This window comes from Colossoma macropomum, unplaced genomic scaffold (genome assembly GCF_904425465.1).
Source record: "Colossoma macropomum unplaced genomic scaffold, Colossoma_macropomum, whole genome shotgun sequence".
NCBI lineage: Eukaryota > Metazoa > Chordata > Actinopteri > Characiformes > Serrasalmidae > Colossoma > Colossoma macropomum.
Genome location: NW_023494787.1, coordinates 26,840,743 through 26,864,921, shown reverse-complemented (window position 1 = coordinate 26,864,921; position 24,179 = coordinate 26,840,743). Strand labels below are relative to the sequence as shown.

The following is a 24,179-nucleotide window of genomic DNA, read 5'->3' as shown; positions in this document are numbered from 1 at the left end:
ATTTATAAATATACATCGAGTTTTACATTACTATGTATATCTATTTACCTCCATGAAATCCTTCCTCTGGTTGGAGGCCTGCAGAACAGCGGGAAGACTCCTTCCAGACAACTGATCCCAGTTCTGTCAAGTTAAGATATGTAAGAATGAGAAAGTGCAAAGTTTTGAAAATATACACTCTCAGCAAAAAAAGTTCAGGTTCAACTGTCGCAGACCTCAAATAATGCATTCAAGCATTAATGCCATTTATGGTTAGTTACAAAACTATTATAAATCTTTAAGAACCATAACAAAAGTAACCTTTTTGTCATGAAGTTTCTTTCCAGGGTTGGTTTCCTCTGGATGGTAGAACCATTTGACACGAACAACCATGTTGTTTCCCCAGGATTCCCACATGCTCTGGATGTGACCAATAAATGGGAGATTGGGTCGTCCAGCAGACAGGAAAACAGCGCAGTCTCCGATTCGGATCATTTCTTTCCCACGCATGATGGCCTTGTAGAAGAGCTTCTTTGCCTTGCCCTTCATTCCCCGTCTCTGCAATCAAAAGACAAAAGTTTTTCAGTCTGGATGAAAGTTAACCAAACTGAAAACGGGATATAGGAAATATTCATTTAAAAACATTTTGAGAACTGATCTCTACTGACACACCTGAGTAGGTTTCCCAAACCACTTCCACAGCTGTCGGGCTGGAAGAAAGGCAGAGATCTTGGGTCTGTTCTCCACAGAGGGCAGTCTCTGTCTCTTGGCCAGCTCCTTTGTGGTGGGCAAGTGGATGCCTTCTCTCTTCTTAGGCCGGCCAACGCTCTTCTTCACCTTCTGCTGCTGTTTCTGTTGCCTCTGCTGTTGTTTGGGAGGGACCTGCTGTTTCTGAACCTTAGGGGTGGTGACTGTGGGCTCAGACTTCACGTCTGGCTTCTCCTCTACATCCTCTTCCTCATCCTGAGGCGGAGTCTGTTCTTGAGGAGATGGGGACTCAGGAGCGACAGGAGCCTCGTCATCTGAGCTGCAGGATGACTCCTCGTCACTGGTGGTCGAAGAGGAGGAAGAGGAGGAGGAAGAATTGAATCCGGCAGATGAAGACGAGCTGCTAGTGGAAGAGCTGGAGGAAGTGGGACTAGAGGCCCGGGAGCTGGTGGAGCTGCTGTCCTGCTTGGCCTTTTTCTTCTCCTGCAAGGTCCTTCTCTCCTCCTCTCCCTCAGACTCTGAGCTGCTGCTACTGCTGCTGCTGCAGCTGGCTGACTGAGCTTCTTTCTTCTGCTTCTTTTCTCCAGAGCTCTTTACCTTCACCAGGCCCTCACCTGCACTGCCCAGTTTACGGATGCTGTAGGTTGACACGCTGTCAACATTCAAAGCCTCAGGCTCAGGTTTGGCCTTGGGTTTGGGTTTCAGTGTTTTTTCTGCAGGGGTGGAGGTAGTGACAGTAGTGTAGCTGACGCCCATCACGGCCTTGCTGTCTCTTTTGGTGGGGTTCTGGCCCTCCATCATCATCAGGGCTTTGGTCTTTTTGGTCTTGGGGGACATTACACCCTCATGGTCCAGCTTGATCAGGATCTCAGTCTGAGGCTGCTTGCGTTGGCTTTTAAGCCCAAACCCTGTGCCCTCGTCTTCACTTTTCCGCACTCGCTTGATAGGCTTTGCCTTTCCACTCTCATTAGTGGAAATAAAAGAAGCTAGCGAGGCAGAGGGGTCGTTATAGAGATCCACGGACAGAACTTTTCCATAAAGTGCTGATGAATAGATGGACTGGGGCTGTGAACGTACTTTGGCTGGGGACTTGGCTATTGCGGTTTTCTTCTGGCCTTCGGCAGTTATAGAAATGGAAGGGCTGCTTGTGGTGGCCGGCTGGGTCTTACTGCCTGGCCTTGGGCCACTTTTCTGGGCAGACAGGGGCCTTTCCTGGACCTGCGGAGGGGCTGATGTGTCAGCTTTTTCATGCTCCTTTGGAGGAACCTCAGGCTCTGGAAAGCAGAACAGAGAGGAGGGGTTTAATATGCCTGAGCACAACATTGACCTACATGGAATGCAGTGAAGCTAAAAGCTGACACTGTTCTGCCAGGAAGCCTGATCACCCCAGCCACAAGAAAGTGATTTAATATCTATGAAACCACCAATCATATCCACTGTCACCCAATCAGTCTGCTGCATTTCATCAATTCCAGTACAGCCAGCTGAATATTTTTTAAGGTGAAAACAATTAACAAACAAAGGACTGACAAAGGGTTCATGTTTATAAAATGTGAGTGTTTAGACTGTGGGCACTAAATCACCTGGTTTGGGTTTAGGTTTTCTCCCTCTCCCCCGGTTCTTCGGAGCAGGATCTTCTGTGCTTTTGGGGGCTGCTTCTTTGCTCTCTGAAACATCCTTACTGCACTTCCTGCCACGCCTTTTAGTGCTAGCCACCAGAAGAGCAGGAGAAGGCTCCGCACCTGTGCAGATACACAGTTTATGTTTAGTCTGCATAATTAACATACAGCACATGCAACAAACACAAAAATTCAAAACAAAAACTGCTGCTTCTCTTCATGTTTACTTGAAACTAATGCTTCACATTGTCTTTTTTTCCCTACCCATTCATTAGTCTAAGTAAGTACACACCAAGACTTTCAATATCAATTTTTAAACAACGCTCTCAAAACATTACACATGAATACAAACGTGTCAGTCTAAGAGTTGATCAACTGCAATCCACAGGCAATTTAAGGGAAAACATCTCTTCCACTGAATCCATCATCACATCTCAAGTACGAAAGCAAACAAATCAGTGACTGCCAAGGCTCCAAATCAAACACTGCATTCATACAGTCCATTAGTGTAACATTTAGATCTGGGCTGGTGATTCACACAATTCCTTGAGCACTTACACTGGATCTTGTAGTCTGGGGGTAGCAGTCTAATGTGCGACAGCGGGATCCGGCCGGTGTCCCCATCATCAAACTCCACCGTGATCAAGTCGTCCACCTCGTCCATATCGGGGCTCCCTGGAGGCACGGAACAGGGAGAAAATTGATGTGCAGGAACGTATATCACCTCAATTTACATTTCCACTGAGTGAGATGGCAAATCCTCCCATGCAAATGACAGTCAAAAGGAGAAAACCACCAATTTCTCAGCTGCGTCTCGTGGGCCACTGCGCTGCACACAGGGCCCTTTTTATTCTCGTGAGCTGACAGCAGCAGTAGCTACGGCCTCCCTTTAAGAGTTTTTTTGACAAGCTTCCAGCTCCCTCCTGCCTTAGTGGGAGGGAAAATAAATAATAATAGAAGCGGAGGGCTGCATGAAACTAACCACATCATCCTTCATCCCCCTGGCCCCTGCACTTCCCCACCTACTCTGGCAGGCCTGCTGGCCTTGGCTAAAAGCTTCAGATTAAAGGAAATTAAACAAGCCTCTGCCCTGAAAGGTTAGCTTTACAGAGGACAGTAGAGATTTGTGCCTTTTTTGTTGTTTTTTTTGCACCTGAGAAAGGTTGAGCAAGTCAGTGAGTCTATATAAAATGTGGCAATTGATGTGCTATTACAGTTACTGAAGAGAGAGAGAAAAAAAAGTGTATATATATATATATATATATATATATATATATATATATATATATATATATATATATATATATATATATATATATATATGTCTCTTACCTCTGACAACTGTGCCAGGATAGAGGCAGCGGTACTGCTGGCTCCAATAGGCTGCAATCCTCGTCCCCTGGGGGAGGTACCTCACAGAGGGGGGCTTTACATCGATTATCTGGAGGACGGGGGTTGTGCAGCCCAAAGGGAAAAATTAAATCAAGACATTTGTGCATTTTGCAAGCTATGCTGTATGTGTTCATTTATATGCAATGCACAGGGACTACTGTCTATTCTAATTCACAGCCGAATGACTCATACATTGCTTTTTGGCAACGCAACATTTCTCTTTTGTATATAATCCATCTGAGAGAGTGCCATGGCCGGGGTTGCTTTTGGCTGAGCTTCTACTTCCTACGGCCCATTAGGAAGGAGAGGTAGAAGCTGAGAGCTCTTACTGCCTAAACCAACAGTCAGAATTAGTGGAGCAAAACATGCCCTTAGCGTAGCGGGAGTGGAAGGTGCTAAAGAGGTCCTATGTTAGAGCATGTCCAGAGCCTGTTAGCAGAGGCAGAGAGAGCGCGCCCCCGGCCATGCCGCTGTGTGCTAGGACGTGCACGGGCCTCATTAGCGAGTGGCGAGGACAGTGTGTGGAAGTACTGACCGCCTCCTGCAGCAGCTGCTCCAGGCAGTAGATGTGAGGCCTGTTCCCTCGTTCGCCCTCAACCACCACGCTGTATCTGCAAGACACGAGGTACCGTCATTAGCACACAACCTGACCGCCTTGGCCTGACAGGCGAGACACTGCTGAGTGACCTGCTCCAGTGAGAGAGAAAGAATACTCACAGGTACAGACACAAGACACGGACCCCTACAGGGCATTCAACTAGGAGTACAGTAGACTTCAGGAAAGTTTTGAAACACCTGAGTAAGCAACATATACACACAAGCAGACTCTAAAAATAGCCTGAATAAGATTGGCCACATATCTCACTACCCTGCAAAATATTAACACCACAGTATGTCAGAATAAAAATAAACCAGTTGACAGAAATAGGCCATGTGTGGTACGGTGCATAAGGGGGGGTAGAAAGTATGCTGTGTGTCAGAGGAGGGATGAACAGGACTCGAATGAGAGGGTCTGAGAATGTTGGAGCGGAGGCAGTCCTAACATGAAGACAGGGGTCCTCAGAGGACCAGACAGACAGGGCTTTGAGCTGCCCTTTATTCCCCCAATACCCAAAGGCTTTCTCTGCTGCTTTCACTCAAACGGTGAGGTTCTCCTCTGGGACTAGATTCAGAAGCGGCTTTGCTTTTTAAAATTTGTTGCCTGATAAGTTCATCTTGTCTATGACTTTCATTTTTTTCCCCTGTTAAGAAGCCAGGTCAGGTGGGCAGAGTAAAGATAAGGGAGAGGCTTTTCATTACATAGTGTCTGACAGAGCCGGAAGGGGTTTTGCCCACCCCCCTTCAACCAAAAGAATAAATGACCCTTGATCTTGTATTCTTAATAAAAACTCTGCAAGGCTGAGTCACTATATGGGATTTGATATTTGATGAGTCTAGAGCAAGAGGACTGTTAGACCTCTGCAGTATTAATTTTGTAGCCAGCTGCTTTTCAAACCATTACATAGACAGGAGAGGGGCGGGGAGCGCTTGTTTGGGAGTTATCAATATTCCATATATACAATCGTATGCAAAACCCTTAGCATGCCTGATCAAATTGCTTGTTTTGTCGATTTTCTGAGTAAAGACATGTCTGCACATTAATGCACAGTTAAATTTAAAATACTGAAGAAAAGTCATGTGAGTCACATGTCATTTGACTGGGGAGGTAGGGGAGGTTGGTTTTGAACTTTTGCATACAACTGTTTATTAAATAAAGAGTGTGAGTGAAGCTTATAATCCTTTAAGATGCAGGTCAGCATGCAGTACAACAAAACAATAAAATGTTTTAGATGAGAAGCAGGCCTCCCTATTTATAAATAATTAAAAATGAACATAAAAATAATACCCAACAACAACACCCTGATGGTCAGATGTTTGACCTGTTCTCATCTGGATGCATGAGGGTGCCTGCAGCTTCAGCGTGGGCACAGAGCCAGCTGTCAGGCACGTCCGTCAGAGTGGCAGTCCTATTACTGAGACACGGGCCCGCGAGGTGATCTGGGACCCCCTCCTCCCCAAACACTTCCTCCAGCCTGGCCCTAGACACACTCGCGAGCAGCAGACTCTCTTGAGAGGCAGCCTGAAGGGGTGGGGGGGCGCTGCTGGGAACAGCCGATCGCCCGTGTCTGGAGGCTTCGCTTAAATTCACACCAGCTGCTCCCTGACGGGAGAGGCCGTGTGATTGGGCTTGAGATGCTACTAGCAGGGTTAAAGACTGAATCCTCCACACAGACTAGCAAAACAAGCTGAATTTACTGAGAAAATAGTCAGTAGGGCTGTTCATGTAAAACTGACAAAGAAAAAGATAAACCTACAATTGGGGATGCATCAATATGGGAATTGGGGGCTGATTTTTTTATGTGTCTGATATTTTTCCATGTACATATCTGTCAAAGCAGATATACAGTTGTATGCAAAAGTTATGGCACATTTTATATTTTTCTTATGTTAAATGTAGCAAATAAATAGAAATTGTGCACTAAAATTGTGCACAAAGTGCATGCCTTACTTTAGTTTATTCCCTGTAAAAGATGCGTTAACTCATTTTCTTAGAAAATTAACAAAACATGAAATTTGACCATGGGTGTTTATACTTTTGCGTATTATAAACATTTGTTAACCATAGAAACTGGGACTAAATCCACCTGCGTCAGTATTACAGATAAATATGATGGTACAAATGTGGGTTTCAAAGAGGATACATAGGGAATTACAAATGCAGCAAATTAATAAACAGTAGAGATTTAAAGCACAGTAGCCAAGTGTCACCTAAACATCCTCTTCCAGAATTCAATAGATGCATCCTCAAATATTGGTGAAATCTAAACATCTGTGCAATGCTGAGAATCTGACAGGACAAATAAGGTTCCAGTACCATAGTGTATCCCTTCCTGCAATTCAGTTGTTTATTGTAAAAAAAAATAAATAAATAAATCCTGAAAAGCTTCAGGGTTTTTGAGGATTTATAACTTTCAAAAGTCATTTCGTCCTTTCGGAGTGAGTGTGGAACAGTAAATCAGGCTGAATGCACATTAAAAGCACAATCTCAATACGAACTATAAGAATAGTATTTGAGAAAAAAGCGTAGCCATGAATGGGCACAAAATGCTACTTGCAATATACAATTTTCACATATACAGAAATCTCTGATTACGAGTGGAACCAAGGACCAGAACTCGTTTTCTTAAAGAAGGTGATAATTCCTGTTTTCACACATTGGCCCAGAGCTTGGAGACTCAGTACATAAATAAAAAATGGGAAGTCACTGAAGGGTGAAGAGAAAGCTTCAAATTATTTTCCCATTACCCATAAATAATGGGCCAGAGCCATTAGCATGGCCTGCACGTCACGTGCATGACAATGGGCCTGCCAGCAGTCTTTTCTGTTCTTACTGCACAGGGCTGGTAAAAAGCGGTGGCTCAGGGGAGACATGGCCACTTCTCTTCCGTCCTTCTGGATTCCAGTCCTAATTCAACACTGATCGCTTTAATTACTGACCCCACAATTAAACAGCGAGTGGTTATGGATATGGCCACGCATGCAGACAGTGTAATGGAGTTAAGGGGAGGGGGAGGGGCTGCAGTTTGTTCACACATATTCATACCCTTCATTACGGTGAAGGGTAATGAACACGGGCACAGGAGTATAAACAGCAGCAGCTCGCACACGTTTGATGGCCTCTGTGTGGACTCTCAATCTCTGGTTGCGTTTAAGGTGTCGTGTAGCACATGCTGCTATGGAGCGGAACAACAAGCGATCTGTTCCAGTAGGCTCTTCTGCTCGCGCCTTGCTCTCTCCACAGTCTGGATATTAAATCTCCTCACAACCAGTTCTCACTGTCGTACTAACCATGCTCCTTGAAGAGCGTGGCTGAAGGCCTGTGATTCAAACACAGCTCTGCACAAAGGCACCTTCCACAGCAGGGAGGAGGATATTTTTAGCACGGGCACAGTGTGTGAGTATGTGTGTGAGAGAGAGAGACAGACAGTGGGAGACTCTTACTAAACGTGACCGTTACATCTCATTATCTTAACTGCTAAATGAACCAATAAAAACACGCCTCTGCAGAGCTGAGTAACACCGATAACTCTCAACATCCGTTCTCATTCCAAACATCCGCTCATTACAGTGTAAGAACAAACAGGCCTAGGTTTTCTTTCTCCTGAGGTGGAGTGTTACTTGACTCCTCTGGCTCAACAGAGGAGGGGAAGAGCGGAGGGAAAGAGATACTTTGGTTTCCAATCAAGACCACTAAACATCTTAAGCCTCATCACTGTAAGACTTGCATGCTAGGACTGCAATGATTAACTGATACAAAAAAATATTAATAAGGGAATTCTTATAATCAACTTGTCATTTGAGATACACAGTGCTTTAACCCAGTGCCATTGCTAGACTTTCCCTTTAGGGGGGCGCAGCTAGGAAACATTATATACCAGAGACATCACTATAGTGACAGTGTCAACCACAAGTTAGCCAACTCCACTGTAGCTCCCATAACCAGAGAGAGATAAACACATGTTTGCTGACCTCTCATAGGCCTTTACAACATAATAGCAAGTCATTGCTAATTATTGTAATTATTTAACATTATTGCAATTATTAAAGCTAACTGCAATGCAGTCATATTATGCTGCAAGATACACAATGTGACTCATTTGAGTTGAGTTAATAAATGTAAATAAATTAAAGCAGTAAATGCATTCATTGGAACATCATGGGCTTACAAAAAAGCAGAGGGATTTTTTTTTTTGCTTATTTTCACTCTTGTGAAGGACATGCGCCTTTGCTTAGCTCTGCCCATGATTCTGTGTAATTGTAGATGTGTGTGAATCTGAGCGCAGTACTGATCTAACATTACAACCAGTGTCATCTACTAAACATAGCTAGCGAGAAAGGTCAGCCACCTTGGCAACTTTTGGTTTGTTTTAATAATCTCAAACAATAGACAAGAAAAGACAATTATTTGTATGATAATTAACTGTCAGATAAAATATCATGAGCATGACAGCCCTAACCTCGCATTTAACTGCCTAGCTGACAGCAGGTCACAGCAGATAAAAGCTATGTAACCACACTCTTCCCATTTACAGCTCTGGGACTTGATGTCCGTGGCAAATGGTTAAGAACTGATTTTCTTGTCTTTTTTATCCTAGCAGTTTTAAACTTTGTTTGCTTTACCATGGTAAACTTTACTACTTACCTAACTCACTAAGCTGTAGCCTATGCTAGGATCTAGCACAGCTCAGCTAAACTAACAGTCTGCAAAAACACTCTAGGAGGGTGATGCTGTTTTGTGCCTTATTGCAGAGTAAAAAACAGCGATGGTACGCAACTAACAGCAGTCTGCAGCCATGTAAACGTTGCCATGGCGATATCTGCTGCTGAAAATTGGTGATAACCTAAAGAGAGTTTTAGCGGTCCTCACCTTTGGGTTCATCGTGTATTATAAGAATGCAACATTATTTAAAAAAAATTCATTTAAAATTTGCATAATTTTCTTTTTTTCTTGTTTTTTGAGCTGTCAGAAATCTAAAGCAGGGCCATAGCTTATGGATAGCCCCCCACCCCAAACCCCCTATAATCTAAGTCTGTGCTTTAGCCAAATTACTATTTTGAGTTGGCAGCATGACTTATATGTTGACCTGGTGTCATTCAGAAAATGGTTAGCTCAACAACAAGACACATATTTCAAAACTACAAATGGAACTAAAAATGCAGGGCAAGGTTTGTTACACTGCGCATGTGTGCACTACAGCTCTCCACACCTGATGCTTCAACGCAGACTTTTGCCTCCAAAATGTGATTAGCCCTCACAGAGATGACTTTGAGGGAAAGTCTTTTAATCTTCAGTGGTCTGCATCTTGTGTATGCTTGACTATAACAGGCTGTGAGAGAATAATACAGCAAAGAAAAAATACAAAACAAAAGCAACTGGTATGAACGGAAGAAATGTATATTTTCATCAGCTGCAAAAAGACACTCAAGTCCCATTGTTCACTCAGCCTTGATTCTGCTCCAGAAATTGGTTCAGTTCACCTAAAATAATCCTTCAATGACCTTATATGAGTTATAGCACAGAGCCATTGTTTAGAGGGTAAAGCAGGGTTGGGGACGGGGTGGAACAAGGGAAAAGAGAACACAAAAAAGCAGCAGAGGTGAAGTGGGGGGTGGGGCCTCTTACATGTCAGGTGAGTGGACGGTGTTGACATGACCCGCGTACAGCAGCTTGTCATCCATGGGGATGAGCACGCGGAGTCCATCTTGCAGCTCATCTTTGTCTATCACACAGTTCCGAGGGGCTGCACAGAGACAGAGAAACACAAAAGATGAGCAAAACGGTGTTTTTGTACTGAGAGATAATCACTCAGCCAATCCAAATACCGTCATCCCAGCTAAATGCTGTCTATGAGGTAAACTCCAGGTGCAATAACATTCATCTATGCATATTACCATATGAATGCAATCAAGCTAAATCAATTGTCAGATTTTTAATGCCGGATTACGACAAGCAAGAGCGTGAAATGACTCTTGCCTCCTGTCACTCAAAGCCATTTGCTTTTTAACTGTGACTTGCAGGCAAGAAAAGGAGGGTTGATTTAGTCATAAAACAGCAATTAAAAATGGGAGAGTACTGATGAAGAGCTCAGCAGCCCTGCTGCCGGAAAAGGTGCATGAACAAGGCTGAGAGCCTTTAAGATAGCATGTGTGTGTACTTACCAGGAGTGCAGGGTCTTTCAGGCTGAGCGCTGGGAGGAGGGTTTTCGTCCTCTGAGAAGCTGCTGTCCTGGTTGGGCTCAAAGTCTTCATCAGCTGCCATGCTCTCCATCAGCTTGCTAACAGCACCGCCTTTTCCTCGAGCCTGCTGGGGAATTCAAAAACATACACAGTGTGGCCCTTTAAACAATGTGCACCAATAGGGAAAGTCCTCATCTGATTAGAAAAATTGATATTAGGTATATGTTAATGCAGCAGTATTGGCTATATTAAGTCCGATCCTTGTTAAGGCTAGCCGCATGTTAAAATTTGTGTGTGTGTGTTTATTACACACTTTGGCTTATTATAGCCTATATTATCAACAATATTGAGTTTACTTTAAAGTGGGGAAATTTAGCCTAATAACACTGAGCTCAGGAACCACCTGTAATTGAGCTGGACCAATCAAAAGCAGCCAAACATCCATGTGCTGTGTGCATAACACAATCACAGATAACTGGCAGTCTGGCATTTAAGCCTCAACCAAATAAATAAATAAATAAATAAATAAAAAGGGTTGGATCTTTACATTTATAGAACATAATCACAACTTAAATCATAGTCACATTATTTATTAGAAAAAGAATTCATTTTCATTTCAATTATTTTCACAAAAGTGTTCAGCCCTAGCTCAAACTGTACGTAAAAGGGGCCCAAATCCAATTTATTGCCCAAATCAGTTGTTTTGGTTGTCACTTTTTAAAAATGTGACCTGACATTAGTCTGAACAGATCACCCTCCTGAATTGCAAAAGAACACTGATACACCCAGCATGCTCATCTGTTCCTGCTCACATAGAATTTGTGTGTAATGAATGTGACTGACGCGAAACATGAATTCTGATCTGACTGTTCAGACTGAGGTCACATTGCCGCATATCAGATATGTACTGAATTCCAGTGCCACATGGAAGAGGTTCAAATCAGAATTGAACATGCCAGATTAAATGTATTTTTTTTAAATCGCTTACACTGCATGATATGTGAAGAAAAGAGATTGGATTGGACCACTTTTATCTGCAGGTAACGTAGTTTCAGAGAAGAGAGTAACAATGCATTCAAGGGAAAGAGCATGGAGTATTTCAAACCTCTTAGAGCAATGTGAAATATGAAGGTAGTGTGTAAAAGACACCATAAAATAAAATAAAATAAGGTCAGAGTGTCTCACTATGCTCATTCTAAAAATGTAGCCATTTACTCAGGTATTTTAAAGCAACTGGCAGCTTAGCACATTTTACTTAAATTTGATATTCTATCTTTAATATACTTAAAATGTGCCCAGCTGTATTATCTACAATAATCCAAATCATTAGATAGTCAATATTAACAGACCCCGATTAGAATTGAAGGACAGAAACTTGATCAGAACATCCCTACGCACCACTGAACACCCAGGCATCGCTGGTTTAATTCCAACGTGCTTGTGTGGCGAGAATTGATTCAGTGAAACCCATTTAGATGAGTGACAAGCTCGACATGCCAGACACACGATTCTCCATTTCAAAAATGCCAGAACACCCAGGGGAACACCCGCACCTCAGGATGCCACATCAGAACATGTGATTTATACATAAAACGAGGAAAGAGTGACTGTGGTGAATTTTAAAACGCAGCCCACATTTCTCCCTCACAGAAAAGAAAATAAACGTCTATAGAAACAGATAAATGAGGCAGGGGGGCAGGGAAATGGATGGAGGGAGACATCCTTTAGTTCATTCTGCTCCCCTCCCACCGAGTGTGCAGTCTAATTAGGCTTGCTGTTCTCTTCTCTCTCTCATTCTCTGTGCAGTGGGTTTTCAGAGCAGCGCTGTACAGCATGGGACAGGAGGCCGGGCCTGGCCAAGCTCATTCAAATGCATGGCTTTTCCCAGCGGTCTGCAGGAGGGGCCTCCAGCCTGCCAGGTAAAATTATTCTAATCCTTTTCAGTTTCCTTCTCCTAGGCTTGACTCTCTCTCTTTCTCTCTCTAGACCCTCACCAACAGCAAAGAGAGCCTCACGAAATGGCTGCTCCTTACACCTCCTCCTCTTTCAAATATTTATCATCTGGCCTCTTGTCTTTGCACCGTAAAAAATGATCACTAATGCTGCATGAATCATATATTTTATGGGCTAATGCATCAAGGCCGGTTGCATTAAGGGATTTCAGAATTTAATGTTGGTAGTGGGGGCTAACTGGAAAGGGAAAAGAGAGGAGTCTTTATAATCATTAGCATGATCTTAGTGACTCACTCACTGCCAGGTGGAGCTTACCTCTCGGGCTTTGGGCTTGACCTTGTTCTTGCGACCTGGACTGACAGGGGGCGCTGCGCTGCTCTCTGAGGGAGTGCTGGGGAACTGAACCAGGGGCAGATGCAGGGGGCTCTCCTTCAGCCTCTTCTTCTGCAACATCGAGAGACAAAACTAAGCCACCAGCACTTAGAGAGCGAAAGGCTTCACGCAAGTATGTGACAGGACACAAGCCAGAGTTATTCCCAGACACTGCAGCCCATCACAGAGCAATGGATGGGGGCAATAAACATTAACAGGCTACCCTGTTCACAGCACTATAAAAAGGCTGAGGGAGGATGTGGAGGGAGGGAGAGCAATGGCTGGTAATTGTAGCCTGGCAAGCTACAGTCATCCTTTCGCTTCCAACAACATGACATTCACAGCAGGAGGTTTTTCTTGTCCTACAAATGCAGCAGGACACCTGCTGCCATGCAGCGTTGCAGGCTGGCAGGGAGGATTTGCCGTACATTAATAAACCAGCACCCACCTTTCCCAGTGCTTTCACGTCCTTGGCTTTAGGCAACTCCTTGGAGCTTTGCGGAGAGGTTTTGGGGCCGCGAGCCACTTTGGCCGCAGTTGGTTTGGAGGGGGAGATGGGGTTAGCCTGGGCAGCATCATGAAGAAAGATGCGCTCGCTCCTGCGGCGGGTCCAGCGATCTTCGTCACTGCCATCAGCCGGGAAGTCCAAGTTGAGCTCCGGTGGAGACTTGGGCTTCTTGGGTTTGCGCCCACGCTTGCAGGGGCTGGAGTCTTCACGCAGTACGCTGGCTGGGGGTAGCAGAGGAAGCTCTGGAGTGGACCTCTTGCCATGCAGAAGAGACGGAAACTTCCGGATCTTGATGTCAGTCTCAGAGTCAGTGAACTCAAACTCTGTGCCTTGAGAGAGAGAAAAAAAAAAGTCAGCATTAACAGTAAAAGCATCCTAAGTCTATTGAGACACGAATTTACACACATGCACTAGAGTTTGGCATAATCCATCCAAGCCCAATAAGTGACTAAATTATCCCACATGTAGGCAACATTCACTAATGTCTTAGGGCCTGTTGGCTATTGGTTGATTAATTAACTAATATAACTATTATGCCTTATTCAGTTCCTCTACTTTGACTGCCACCATCATTCAGAGACCTGTCTGCCTGACTAGCAGTGTTGGGGTAGGTACTCAAAAAAGTAATTCATTACAAAGTACTATTTACTTCTTTCAAATTGTAATGGGGGATTACTTATTACTCCACAGAAAGGCAAATCTTTACATCCATGTTACTTTAAAACCCATAAACATCTGTACCAGCTGGAAAATACAAAGGAAAATCCAGTAGTCCTTTCAGCATTATTTAAAAGATCACTAATCCCGACTTCTACAATGAACACGACACACAAGACCGGTAGGTTCTCTGCAGACGATGTGTTAACTTATTTTAATTCAGAAAAATCAATATGTACTTTCACCAGTGTAGCTCAAACTTTTGCATATGACTATGTTTCAAATACATTCCATGCAATTAATATTGTTCTCTTAAAGACATGTGAGTAACAGAATTAACAAAGTCTGTATTAAGTCAGTAACTGTAATGTGATTACATGAATCTATACTGTGACACATTACAATACATTGTTACAGACAACAGTAATCACACTATGGTAATGTGTTACTTTCTATAACATTAAAGTGCAGCAAAATCAAAAGAAGCCATATTGCTCCGAATGCTTAATGTGGTGTATAGCAATTTGTCAGCATGTGTAATAGAAGTGTTGTAGATTAAAGCAAACAGTGAGTTTATAATACTTTCTTAAATGATGTGTCAGCTTCATCAGACAATTGTTGCAGCTTTAAAATGCATCATGTGTGCTGGAGGGAGCCAAGTGGGTCCAGATGCTGAGAAGAATATCAAGCACTAATACTGCCGGGCCACTCTAGAATGGGGCCTGGAGGGGGTGTTAATGAGAGGGGCCGGGGCTGTCTGCTGGAAGGCCTGCCATGAGCCCCTCTGGGTGTCCTCTCATCATCACAGATCCACAGCAACACTTCATCAAAGCACAGCCCAGTCAGTGTCACTCGCATGATGAGCAAGGGAAAGAAAGGCCCGCACACACACACACACACACACACACACACACACACACTGAAAGGATAATGGCGTTCCAGTATCCAGGTGGCACCAAACTGATGTGTGTCTATATTCAATAACACCCCTACTGAGTGACTGCTCCAAGCACAATGTGTTTTCATCTGCCGGCACCTTTTCAATTTTACCACACACACAAAGAGAGGCAATAACAGTGCATCGCCCAGTCACCAAGGTATTCATGTCCCATGGGCTTAGAAATACTGTTGATCTCGCGTTCGAGAGATTACAGACATATGAAAGGCGCTAGAGAAAGACCACAGAGCCGCGCGCACACATTGAGCACAGGGGCAGCGCTCACTCACCTAGCAGGCTCTGCCTCTCCTCCTTCTTCTTGGCTTTCTGTTTGGCCTCCAGCTGAACGAGGGACAGGGGGCTGGAGGTGATGGGGCTGGGGATGGCACTGGCGGCAAAGCGAGCCAGCAGGCCCAGACCGCTCTCTTCCAGCGAGGAGGAGCACAGACCGTCGCTCTCATCCAGCTCGTGCTCGTACTCCTCTTCATCATCCTCATCCTCGTAACCATCCCTCTCAGTGAAGTACTCTACGGTGAAAAGGGAGGCGTTAAACATAGCTGTCAAAATATTTGAAGCGTGTTGAAATGGGCTGACTTGGACTTCAATAGTCCCTCAGATAGAACTCGCATAGCAAACATAACTCACGTTTTCTCTTGTGATTGTGTGAATTCAGTTTGAAACATGGCGCAACACGTGTACTTTCGCCGCATCTTCCACTGGCTGTAAAAACCATCTGGAAGACGCGCATGGCTGTGAATACCAAATCACTGCTATTCATCCATCATTCGGTCTCTGCCACAGAGGACTTCCTATGACTTAACACCGCAACTGACTTTGCTTGGATACAAGCGTTCCTGTGCGAACACGAACGCCCGCCCACTACTACACAAGATTACTCGTGTACGGAGGGGGGGAGCAAAGCTAGGCTTCATGCGGGAGTGATCTACTAGGCTGGGTGGGCAGCATCTCGCAAAAGACAGCTTTCAAATCGGAGGCAGCTGCAGGGCAGGATTTAATTCAGCACGGCCGCTAGCTTTCAGAAACGAAGGGAAATGTGAAGATTATGTGGAGGGAAAAACTGGACTAAATAAGAGCTGATTGGCGTTTTGCTGAATGGGCTCTATGGCTGGAAAATGGAAATAGGAATAACCCACGAGCACTGCAGAAAGCTGGACGCGGGTTACAGGCAGAAAACACTGACTAAGAAAGTCATCAATTATTAACGGCCCTGGTCGGTGGAGCTTGTCTAAACTGATAAAGGGAGAGAAAAATTCTCAAGGACTAAATGTAAGACAGTAGGTACCCGCTTTAACCGACACCCCCCATCTCACTTTCACGGGAGGGTGACGGACACATTAGAAGACAGAGAAGGACACAAGACGCACAGAATGTTCCAGAGTGGTTAGGTTTGCTGACAGGAGGAATGAGCCGGTTAACATATGAGGGGAAGAAGCGCATGGAGTTTCAAAGCAGAAAAGGACCTTTGGCTCGTTACGTTGTGCAAAAAAATAAATAAATAAATAAAAAAAGGTTAGAAAGACACCACACATTCTTGACAACGGTGTTAAGCGTCTTAAGCATGTAGCACACGCAAGTAACGGCAAGCAGAGGATGAGCACAGGTAGAAGCAAGCGAGGCACAAAGCAGGCTCTGTGAGGACAGACCTCCATGGCTCCTGGGGCTCTGTGGCTGCTCTGAGTCGCACTCATTAGGGACAGAGAGGAGTTTGGGCCGTTAGCCTCTTAAGCCATGGTTATATCCTTCACTGTCCTACCCCTGACTCCACCCCCGCCCCCCCACACTATCTGTTGAGATCTGCACTACACAACAGATAAGGAAGCTGAGAGCCAAAAGCAGTGAAATTGAATGGACTCTATAGAGGCAGAGAGAAAGATAATACACAGCCACAGCCTGGCCTCCAGAACCTAGCTTACACAACCTGGCTCACACAGGCAGTACAATCATTTTCAGTTTAAATTTTCAGGTCTGCGGAAACCGTCACTGTGTAACCGACCGTACATTATCTGAACGCTATCTAAAACCTATTGCCATCAGGTCTTGTTACAGCATCTGCTGTTTTCCACCTGATGGCAAGAGGTTTCTAGTTCCAGTTGTGTGGCAAACCAAAATGAACGAGACAGTGAACCCATAGACTAAAAGGACCTACATCTACTTAAAAGAAAACAAAACTAAAAGCTAAACATTCTACAACATACCATCTAAACCAAGAGTCACCAGTCTTATCTGCAAATGGTTGGTGGGTGGCAGGTTTTCATTACAATCAAGCAGAAGCTCACGGCATTTCATTCTTTAAATCAATTGGTCTCAGCCTTCAAACAATTGATTTGTCAAAGGAGGTGTGCTCCTGCTTGGTTGGATGGAAAACCTTACAGGGCACGTCGGCCCCTTTTGGATAAGGCTGGTGACCTCTGATCCAAACCTACTAAAGGCATAACCATGGCTTCTGGGCACAAGATTCAAAGTGAATTTGTGAGAACATGTTAAAAGATACCTCATTCAGTTTTTACCTTGTTTTTTTGTTCTGCAACACAACATAAGCACAAATTTCGTAGAAATGATTAATCGAAAAGTCACAGCAAGAGAGGGTGGTGGCCTACTTACAGAACATTGCCCATGGCTCAGGTGACATGGATAGTGACCTCACGTTGCACAGCTGGCTGCCCTACTCCGAGCCAAGCGCTTGGCTTCTCTTTTTTGTCGCAGCAGGACAAGCAAATGCACAGACCGAAAAACATTCAAAAGTGTCATGGGTAGGAGAAGGGGTCAGAGGTGGAGGGATGGCCAAGCAGCTGCAGGGAGAGAGCCAGCAGTCTACAGAAGCTAGGTTATTCATTTTTTTTCTTTTAGTTAAACAGAAAGCTCCCCATTTTCCAAATATCCCAAATCATCATCAATGCGTGACAGGCGTGACAGTCTATAAATTGGCTTATTACTTTGAAAATGCACAAATATTTACCTCTCTTTTGGCAATAAATGTAAAAAAGGACGTACTAAAGAGCTGTCCTCAAGATTGCAGCAAGGCACTTTTGATATGTGGATAAATAAAGTGAGCGCACTTTTGATGAAGCAAAAATATTTGCCTACACACACTGCTCTCTGTGCAATCTTCAGTCTCTTCAGAGACAGTTCTACAGTTTGAGTAATGCTTGTGAAAAGGGATATTTGAATAACAGGAAATGAGGAATGTGTAGAGTATTGCAATCTAATATTCTAGCAGGAGACGTAGCGAGAGAGACATTCAGTGAAAATTAAAATCAGCATGTTTAATAAAGCTTGGGTACCAAACTGCAATACAATTAAGAAACAGTTTCCACACAACCACACAAGTTTTAATGTACAATGCTACATATGCCTCAAATGATGAGACAAACTGAAAAAAGCAAAATCATTAAAAGAATAAAAAGGACTCTAAAAAAAAGAGCCAATAATATTATATACAAGCATACAAGAGGTGAGGTAGGAAATATACCATAACTATATGATTATGGCTTCTCAGAATAATGCAATCAATAGCCATGGCAAAGAGAGGCTCTGGGGGCCTGAAAGCAACTGTGTGCATAGTGAAGGTTTATTTAGTAACCTTGGTCAAATGAGTCCTCGGAGGAGCTGACTCCTGCCTCTTGCAGTAATAAAGCAAAGTGCTTCTGTTTCCTCTCTTTCGCCGCCTGTTTCGTCTTGATTGAAGATGAGGATGATAGAGCGGCTCTCTTGGATGATGCGTGTTTCTTCTTGGATGGAGTGCTGCATAAGCTTGGGATCTGTGCACAGGACCCTGGTCTGCCCAGAATGGAACGAGGTGGCCAGCCCTCCTTTATGGAATCCTCCTCTTCTGAATCAGTGTCTGCATTACAATTACACAGAGCTTAGGATTTATGTTGGCAATTCTGAGGAAGTGCTCAAACTGTAATGAATTTCAGTGTAGGTACAGATTAAAAACACAACAAAAGGCAGATACACCAGACTAACAACAGAATTTCAGTATTAACACTTAGCACAACATTCCCGCAAAGACTTATCCACATTATCAACAACTCATACAAATAAATAGAGCTCAAAGCCAATGTCTTTCTACTTACAACAAACTACAGCAATAACAGAAATACCATGGCTAAATATACTACTAAACCAAACATGAAGGCATTCAACTTACTGTTAGAGTAGCTGCTGATCTCTGACCTCATGGGAGAGTAGGGAGATTTCCGCTGGCCTTTCCCCTTAAGGCACGGGTCAGAAGGCTTTGATTTGGTAGCCATTTTACTTTTACCTCCTTTAGAGGACTTGTGAAAGAGACCCAGATCTTTGGACAGGCTGGATTTTCCCATCTTGTTTCTCATGTCTATATCTGGGAGCACAGGGAGCCTGCTCCCAGAGGTAGCCCTGGACTTCCCTGAGGAACCCTCCACAAACTTACATGAGACCTTGTTTAGTTTACCCAACTTTGTGAGGGACAAGGCCTTGTCGAGCTTCGAAGCCAGCTGCTCCTGTTCGCTCACTCTGCTCTTTTTACTACCCGCTTTAGACACCTGTAAAAAGCACAGTTCTGCAGTTAGAAATGTACACTTGGTAATATTACAAGAGATATAAAAATGCATTCAATTTAGGTTAGAGGAACTTATCGTGTGTTTTCTTGCCAAATACAGTTTAAACACAGTTTAAATACACAGGATGCGTGATGTAAAACCTCAAAGAATGTCAGGACACGAACAGGACACAAAAGTCATCTAAATATAACTACGTATAAAATATTTTAAACAAATAGTTGTACAGTGTAAGGTGAGAAACTCACATGCCTGAACATGGAAAAAAAAAAAAAAACACTGTCAATGTAATTCAATAAATGACTCTTATTCAAGCTGGGCTTACTAAATCTTCATAATAAACCTAAATGTTAAACCTTCTTTTTTCATTTCTCAAATTCACATAATCAAAAAAATGAATATATTTATTATACAATATTGTAGATTAAAACAATTGAATAGAAAAAAACGGCTCAAATGCTTATCTCAGAATGGAAAGTTACTCCGTAGGGACACACCTCATGAGAGCAGCTGGAAGATGCCTCCTGGTCATTCCAGCTCTTGCTTCTCCTCTTCGACTTTGGTGCGCCAACATCCACCTCCTCATCCTCCTCCTCCTCCCGGTTGGAGGTGCGGAAGCGCTTCCTCAGTACCTCTCCGCTCTCTGAGTCCTCCGAGTACAGTGCACTCCTGGGCAGCCTGCAAAAACATCATATCGTTCAGCTTTGGGAACAGACAGTTTTGCGGCACAGCTGGGCTCTGTTTGGGCTCGGGCCCATGCACACTTACTTTCCACATTTGCCGTCCAGCTTCCCTAAGGTCGGAGACAAAGTGCAGAGGCCGTGCTTACGCTTTCGGGGTCTGCCTGGGCCTCTCCTGGACAGGTTTCTGTTCCTGTCTTCATGATGGAGTTGTTGCTGCAGCTGTTGCTTTTCGCTAAAACCACAATAATGAAATTGAGAAATTATATGTCCACACTCATACATTATTAATATTTTTTAATAGTCAATCATCAATCATCATGGAAAAACTGATACATAAGCCGATATAAACAGGGGTGAAGGTGTGTAACTCACACTTTGTCTCTCCGTCTCTGCAGTCTGATCAGCTCTCTCTGCTTGTCTTTGTACTGGCGCTGCAGCTCAGCCAGTCTCACGCGGTAGTCCACCTCCATGGCATCCATCCCCTCCAGAGAGGATTTGGAGAACATCTAAGAGTGAGAGGAAACTACATTACTGCCCATGGCTGTACTTCTGATCCAAACTCTGACACACACAGACACTTTACTTTATCCCTCTCTGTCTCCGTTATCCCTTGATAACAGCAACTGTTCATCCGGACTAAATAAGGTCTCACTCTCCTCACTCTCAAGGTGCCCAACGGGAGACAGAGCTTGCAACAAATTCCTCTCACAGTTTGAAATCACTGGAGTGTTACCAATGCACCACCCACATCTTTGCACAGGCTGGATATGAGTAATTTTCATATAAACATTATCCTTATTACATAACTCAGTGAAGTGGTTCATTGCCTTCCCTGTGTTTCAAACCCAAAATTACATATTCATCTCACAAAATCTTCTTAACAACTTTAAAATATATACATGTACACAAAACATAAAACAGGTAATTCCTGTGAAATGCCATTCCCTGAGAACACTGCCTTTAAGGCAACAATGAGCCCCAGCCCCTGCACACGAATAAAGAAAGCTTGAGCAGCCTGAGGGAAAGATTGAGAAAGGAATGCATACAGGTTCATCCTTCTTCTGTCTCCAGCTGTATTTCTTGTTGGGGTCGAGCTCTCTGGGGAGGCAGATGCTGACTTGAGGGTGGCACTCGATGGCTTCCAGGAGCACTTGTCTGCTAGCCTCCAGGAGACTCTCTAATCCATAGTGCATTATGCCTGCACACACACACATACAATCAATACAAACATTTATTACATCCAGTTTCATACCCATCTGCAGGGCAACCTATGGTAACACATCCAGAAAATATGGGTATTTTTTGTCAAGATACTCAAATGGATGTGGAGTGTTATGTGGAAGATGGCACAACTAGCTTGTATCACCATTATTTCTCCTTTAATCTACTTATTTACTCTAAAAGATGCATGATGCATTCAGTGTGTCTGATAAAAGGAGAGTCATTGGCACACTGCTCATTTCTGCAGCAAGAGCTGTGCTCATTCACTGGAGCTGAAAGCATTCCTGCTGTGCACCACACATTTTACTTTCCAACTCCAGGGTGAACAAATCTATGTATTACCCCAACTTCCCACCTCCCACCCCCCCACGCCACCCTTCTTCCCGCTCCCTTCCCACAGATGAGTGCTGCCAGAATGAGCTAAATCACAAACCATTTGCTTCATATTAGTCACGTTTCGAGTTGTTTTGGAGCAGAGCCTTACCCTGTGAGATGTCCCTCTGCTGCCTTTGTATCTCCAGCTCAGCCATCTGGCTGAGGAGGGCCATGCCCTCGGCTGCACTGGACTCAAGGAGGCTGATGCCTGGAAAGCACGCCGATCCAGAAGATAGCGGCTCCTTCGGGGTGGTGAGGGCTCCCGCCTGGGGGAGCTCACTAGCTGTGACCAGGGCGAGCATGCCTGCCATAGGATCCTCTGATAGGATGCCTAGAGATACAGGGGAAGGCTGGTGAGGGTGGGGCAGGGGCAGATTGTCACATGATTGTTCCAGGAGTTCTGGAGTGTCAGAGTTGGGTTCTTTGAGTTCGTGCACCGAGGTGAGCCCATTTGTGTGAACTGATGGTGAATCTGAGGGACCAGTGTCACAGTCTATAGGGCAAGGGTCTGTGTAATTTGAGGATGGTGTGTAGGCTGGCTCTGGAAGGGTGACAGAACTCTCAGCAGTTTCCAGTGCTGGGCCCCTATCGGAGTCCCGTCCTGATATTTGGTACAGCCCAGGGCGGCCTGAGGAGGAGAGATCCACTTTGTTGTCTTGGTCTTCTTCGTTCTCCTCTGGCGGTACTGGTGAAGCAACAGCTCTGGAGCAGGCCTCTGCTTCAGGAGGAGCATTCGAGTCTTGGCTTGGGACAGGAGCAACAGCGTGAAGAGGCTGCCCACAGTTATCCTGGACCACACATTCCTTGCTGTCCTCCAGGCACGGCTCCTCTTTAAACGGCATGGTGCTGTCCTCCATCGATTCGGGCTCTCTGGATGCCTGCAGAGCATCTGCCGGCGCTGGAGAACACAAATGCCTAGGCTTGACATCAGCCGGCCCGGCCAAGCGCTCAGAACACTCATTCTGCAGCGGTACAGCTGGAGCGAGGCCGTCTGCATCAGCCGCAGCAGCCGCAGCCGGCTGGAGGAGGTAGGAGTAATGGCTGCCGAATGGTGCCGTTATTGATTGGTACGGGTAGCCAGGAGGAATTTCTGCCAAAACAGAAAAGGGGGGAAAAAAAGGAGAGGTCTGAGTGGCTTGGAGTGCTTATGCGAAGAGCAGAGGGGGTTAGTTCCCCCACGACAGAGTGACAAAATGATTAATCACCCCACACACTCTACAGCATGGGGGCTTTATGAAACTTTCATGAGCCAAACGGCCCCAGTACAAGCATCCCAAAAGCCCTTATATACATACACACACACACAGTCCAAAATGCTCATGCGTACTCACACGTTCAGAGAGAGCATAAATATCTATTCATTCCATGCACCGAGATTTTTAAAGGGAGAACGTCAGGGGGAACAGGCACAAAAGTGCTGCTATCGTAAGAAATCTCCATCTGATTGGAGTGGCAGCTGGTAATCCCATATGTGGGGATATTTACAGCCTACTCATTAAGGCTCCTCTAGGCTGCACATGCTGACATGAAGAATAGCACTATGGCTTTGATTGCCGTCCTGTGTGGATTCCTAGTCCACGCCCAGAAACAGAGGCAAAAATAGGACAAAAGAAAGTTGAGCTTGACGGACCACAGCTTTCATCTTTTATATTAAAGGCAAGTCCTTAATAACAGGGTATGCTAATAAAAAAAACTTCTGTTGGACCACAATGGAAAAATCATAGCACTGATGAAAGTTTATAATCATTTATGCAAACCAGTTTCATTATAAAGCACATTACAAAGTGTAATCTGCTTACCAGGATATATAGATGTGAAGGAAGCAGGCGACTGTTTCTGCAGGTCGAGGATCTCTTTTTCAGGCACCTCCACGGTCTCCTGTTTGGGGCGAATGGGGGAGGGGGGAGGGGGCGAAGCAGAGGCAGGACTGACAGGGTGTGGGGCAGGGGTAGATGGGTGGGAGTAGGACTGCTGGGGTAAGGTGCTCTCCCCTTTAGACCTGTCCTCTGACTTCAGGGTAGTAACAGGAGAGGGCAGCGGCGTAACTGGCAGAGGCGTCAGAGCCTTCCTGTAAGAAGTAGAGGGAGTTGGGGAGCGTGTTGGCGGCTTGCGGGTATGCAGGACTGAAGCTTTGGTCCCCTCTCCGCCTCGCTTGTCTGCTTTGTCCTCCAGATCTGCCCGCTGTTCTTTAAGTCTCTCCTGCAGAAACAGAAGACAGTCAGGAAACTACTTCTACAAAAAATATTCACACAATCTAAGCTAATTCACCCCATACGTAGCGGACTAGTCAAGACATGTTTAGTGCCCAAAGTTTGCTTCTTTAGTTTTGCACTTCAGCTAAAAGGCCAATGAAGCCAGCAAGTAATGGAAACTTATGCAAACCTAAACCTGCATGCCTAAATCACACTCTTGTCTAAAACCGAATATAGCTGTTAAGTA

The 24,179-nt window shown here is 44.6% G+C and overlaps 1 protein-coding gene across 6 annotated transcripts in view; it reads right to left on the bottom strand.

Moving 5' to 3' along the window:
* Positions 1-24,179, bottom strand: part of tnrc18 (trinucleotide repeat containing 18) — a 66,628-nt gene that overhangs the window by 4,574 nt on the left and 37,875 nt on the right. For 2 of the 6 annotated variants that reach the window (XM_036566714.1, XM_036566717.1), the window contains exons 10-29: positions 23,540-23,939; positions 21,850-22,830; positions 21,191-21,342; positions 20,517-20,650; positions 20,230-20,376; positions 19,959-20,139; positions 19,074-19,446; positions 18,504-18,764; positions 15,193-15,429; positions 13,249-13,637; positions 12,744-12,872; positions 10,458-10,602; positions 9,922-10,039; positions 4,234-4,309; positions 3,639-3,747; positions 2,865-2,981; positions 2,271-2,429; positions 652-1,961; positions 301-537; positions 49-123 (exon numbers count right to left, since the gene is read on the bottom strand). In XM_036566714.1, coding sequence (XP_036422607.1) covers positions 49-123; positions 301-537; positions 652-1,961; positions 2,271-2,429; positions 2,865-2,981; positions 3,639-3,747; positions 4,234-4,309; positions 9,922-10,039; positions 10,458-10,602; positions 12,744-12,872; positions 13,249-13,637; positions 15,193-15,429; positions 18,504-18,764; positions 19,074-19,446; positions 19,959-20,139; positions 20,230-20,376; positions 20,517-20,650; positions 21,191-21,342; positions 21,850-22,830; positions 23,540-23,939 — 5,730 coding nt within the window. The remainder of the gene's footprint in view (positions 1-48; positions 124-300; positions 538-651; positions 1,962-2,270; positions 2,430-2,864; positions 2,982-3,638; positions 3,748-4,233; positions 4,310-9,921; positions 10,040-10,457; positions 10,603-12,743; positions 12,873-13,248; positions 13,638-15,192; positions 15,430-18,503; positions 18,765-19,073; positions 19,447-19,958; positions 20,140-20,229; positions 20,377-20,516; positions 20,651-21,190; positions 21,343-21,849; positions 22,831-23,539; positions 23,940-24,179) is intronic. The other 4 variants (XM_036566716.1, XM_036566715.1, XM_036566718.1 and 1 more) reach the window with 4 other exon arrangements.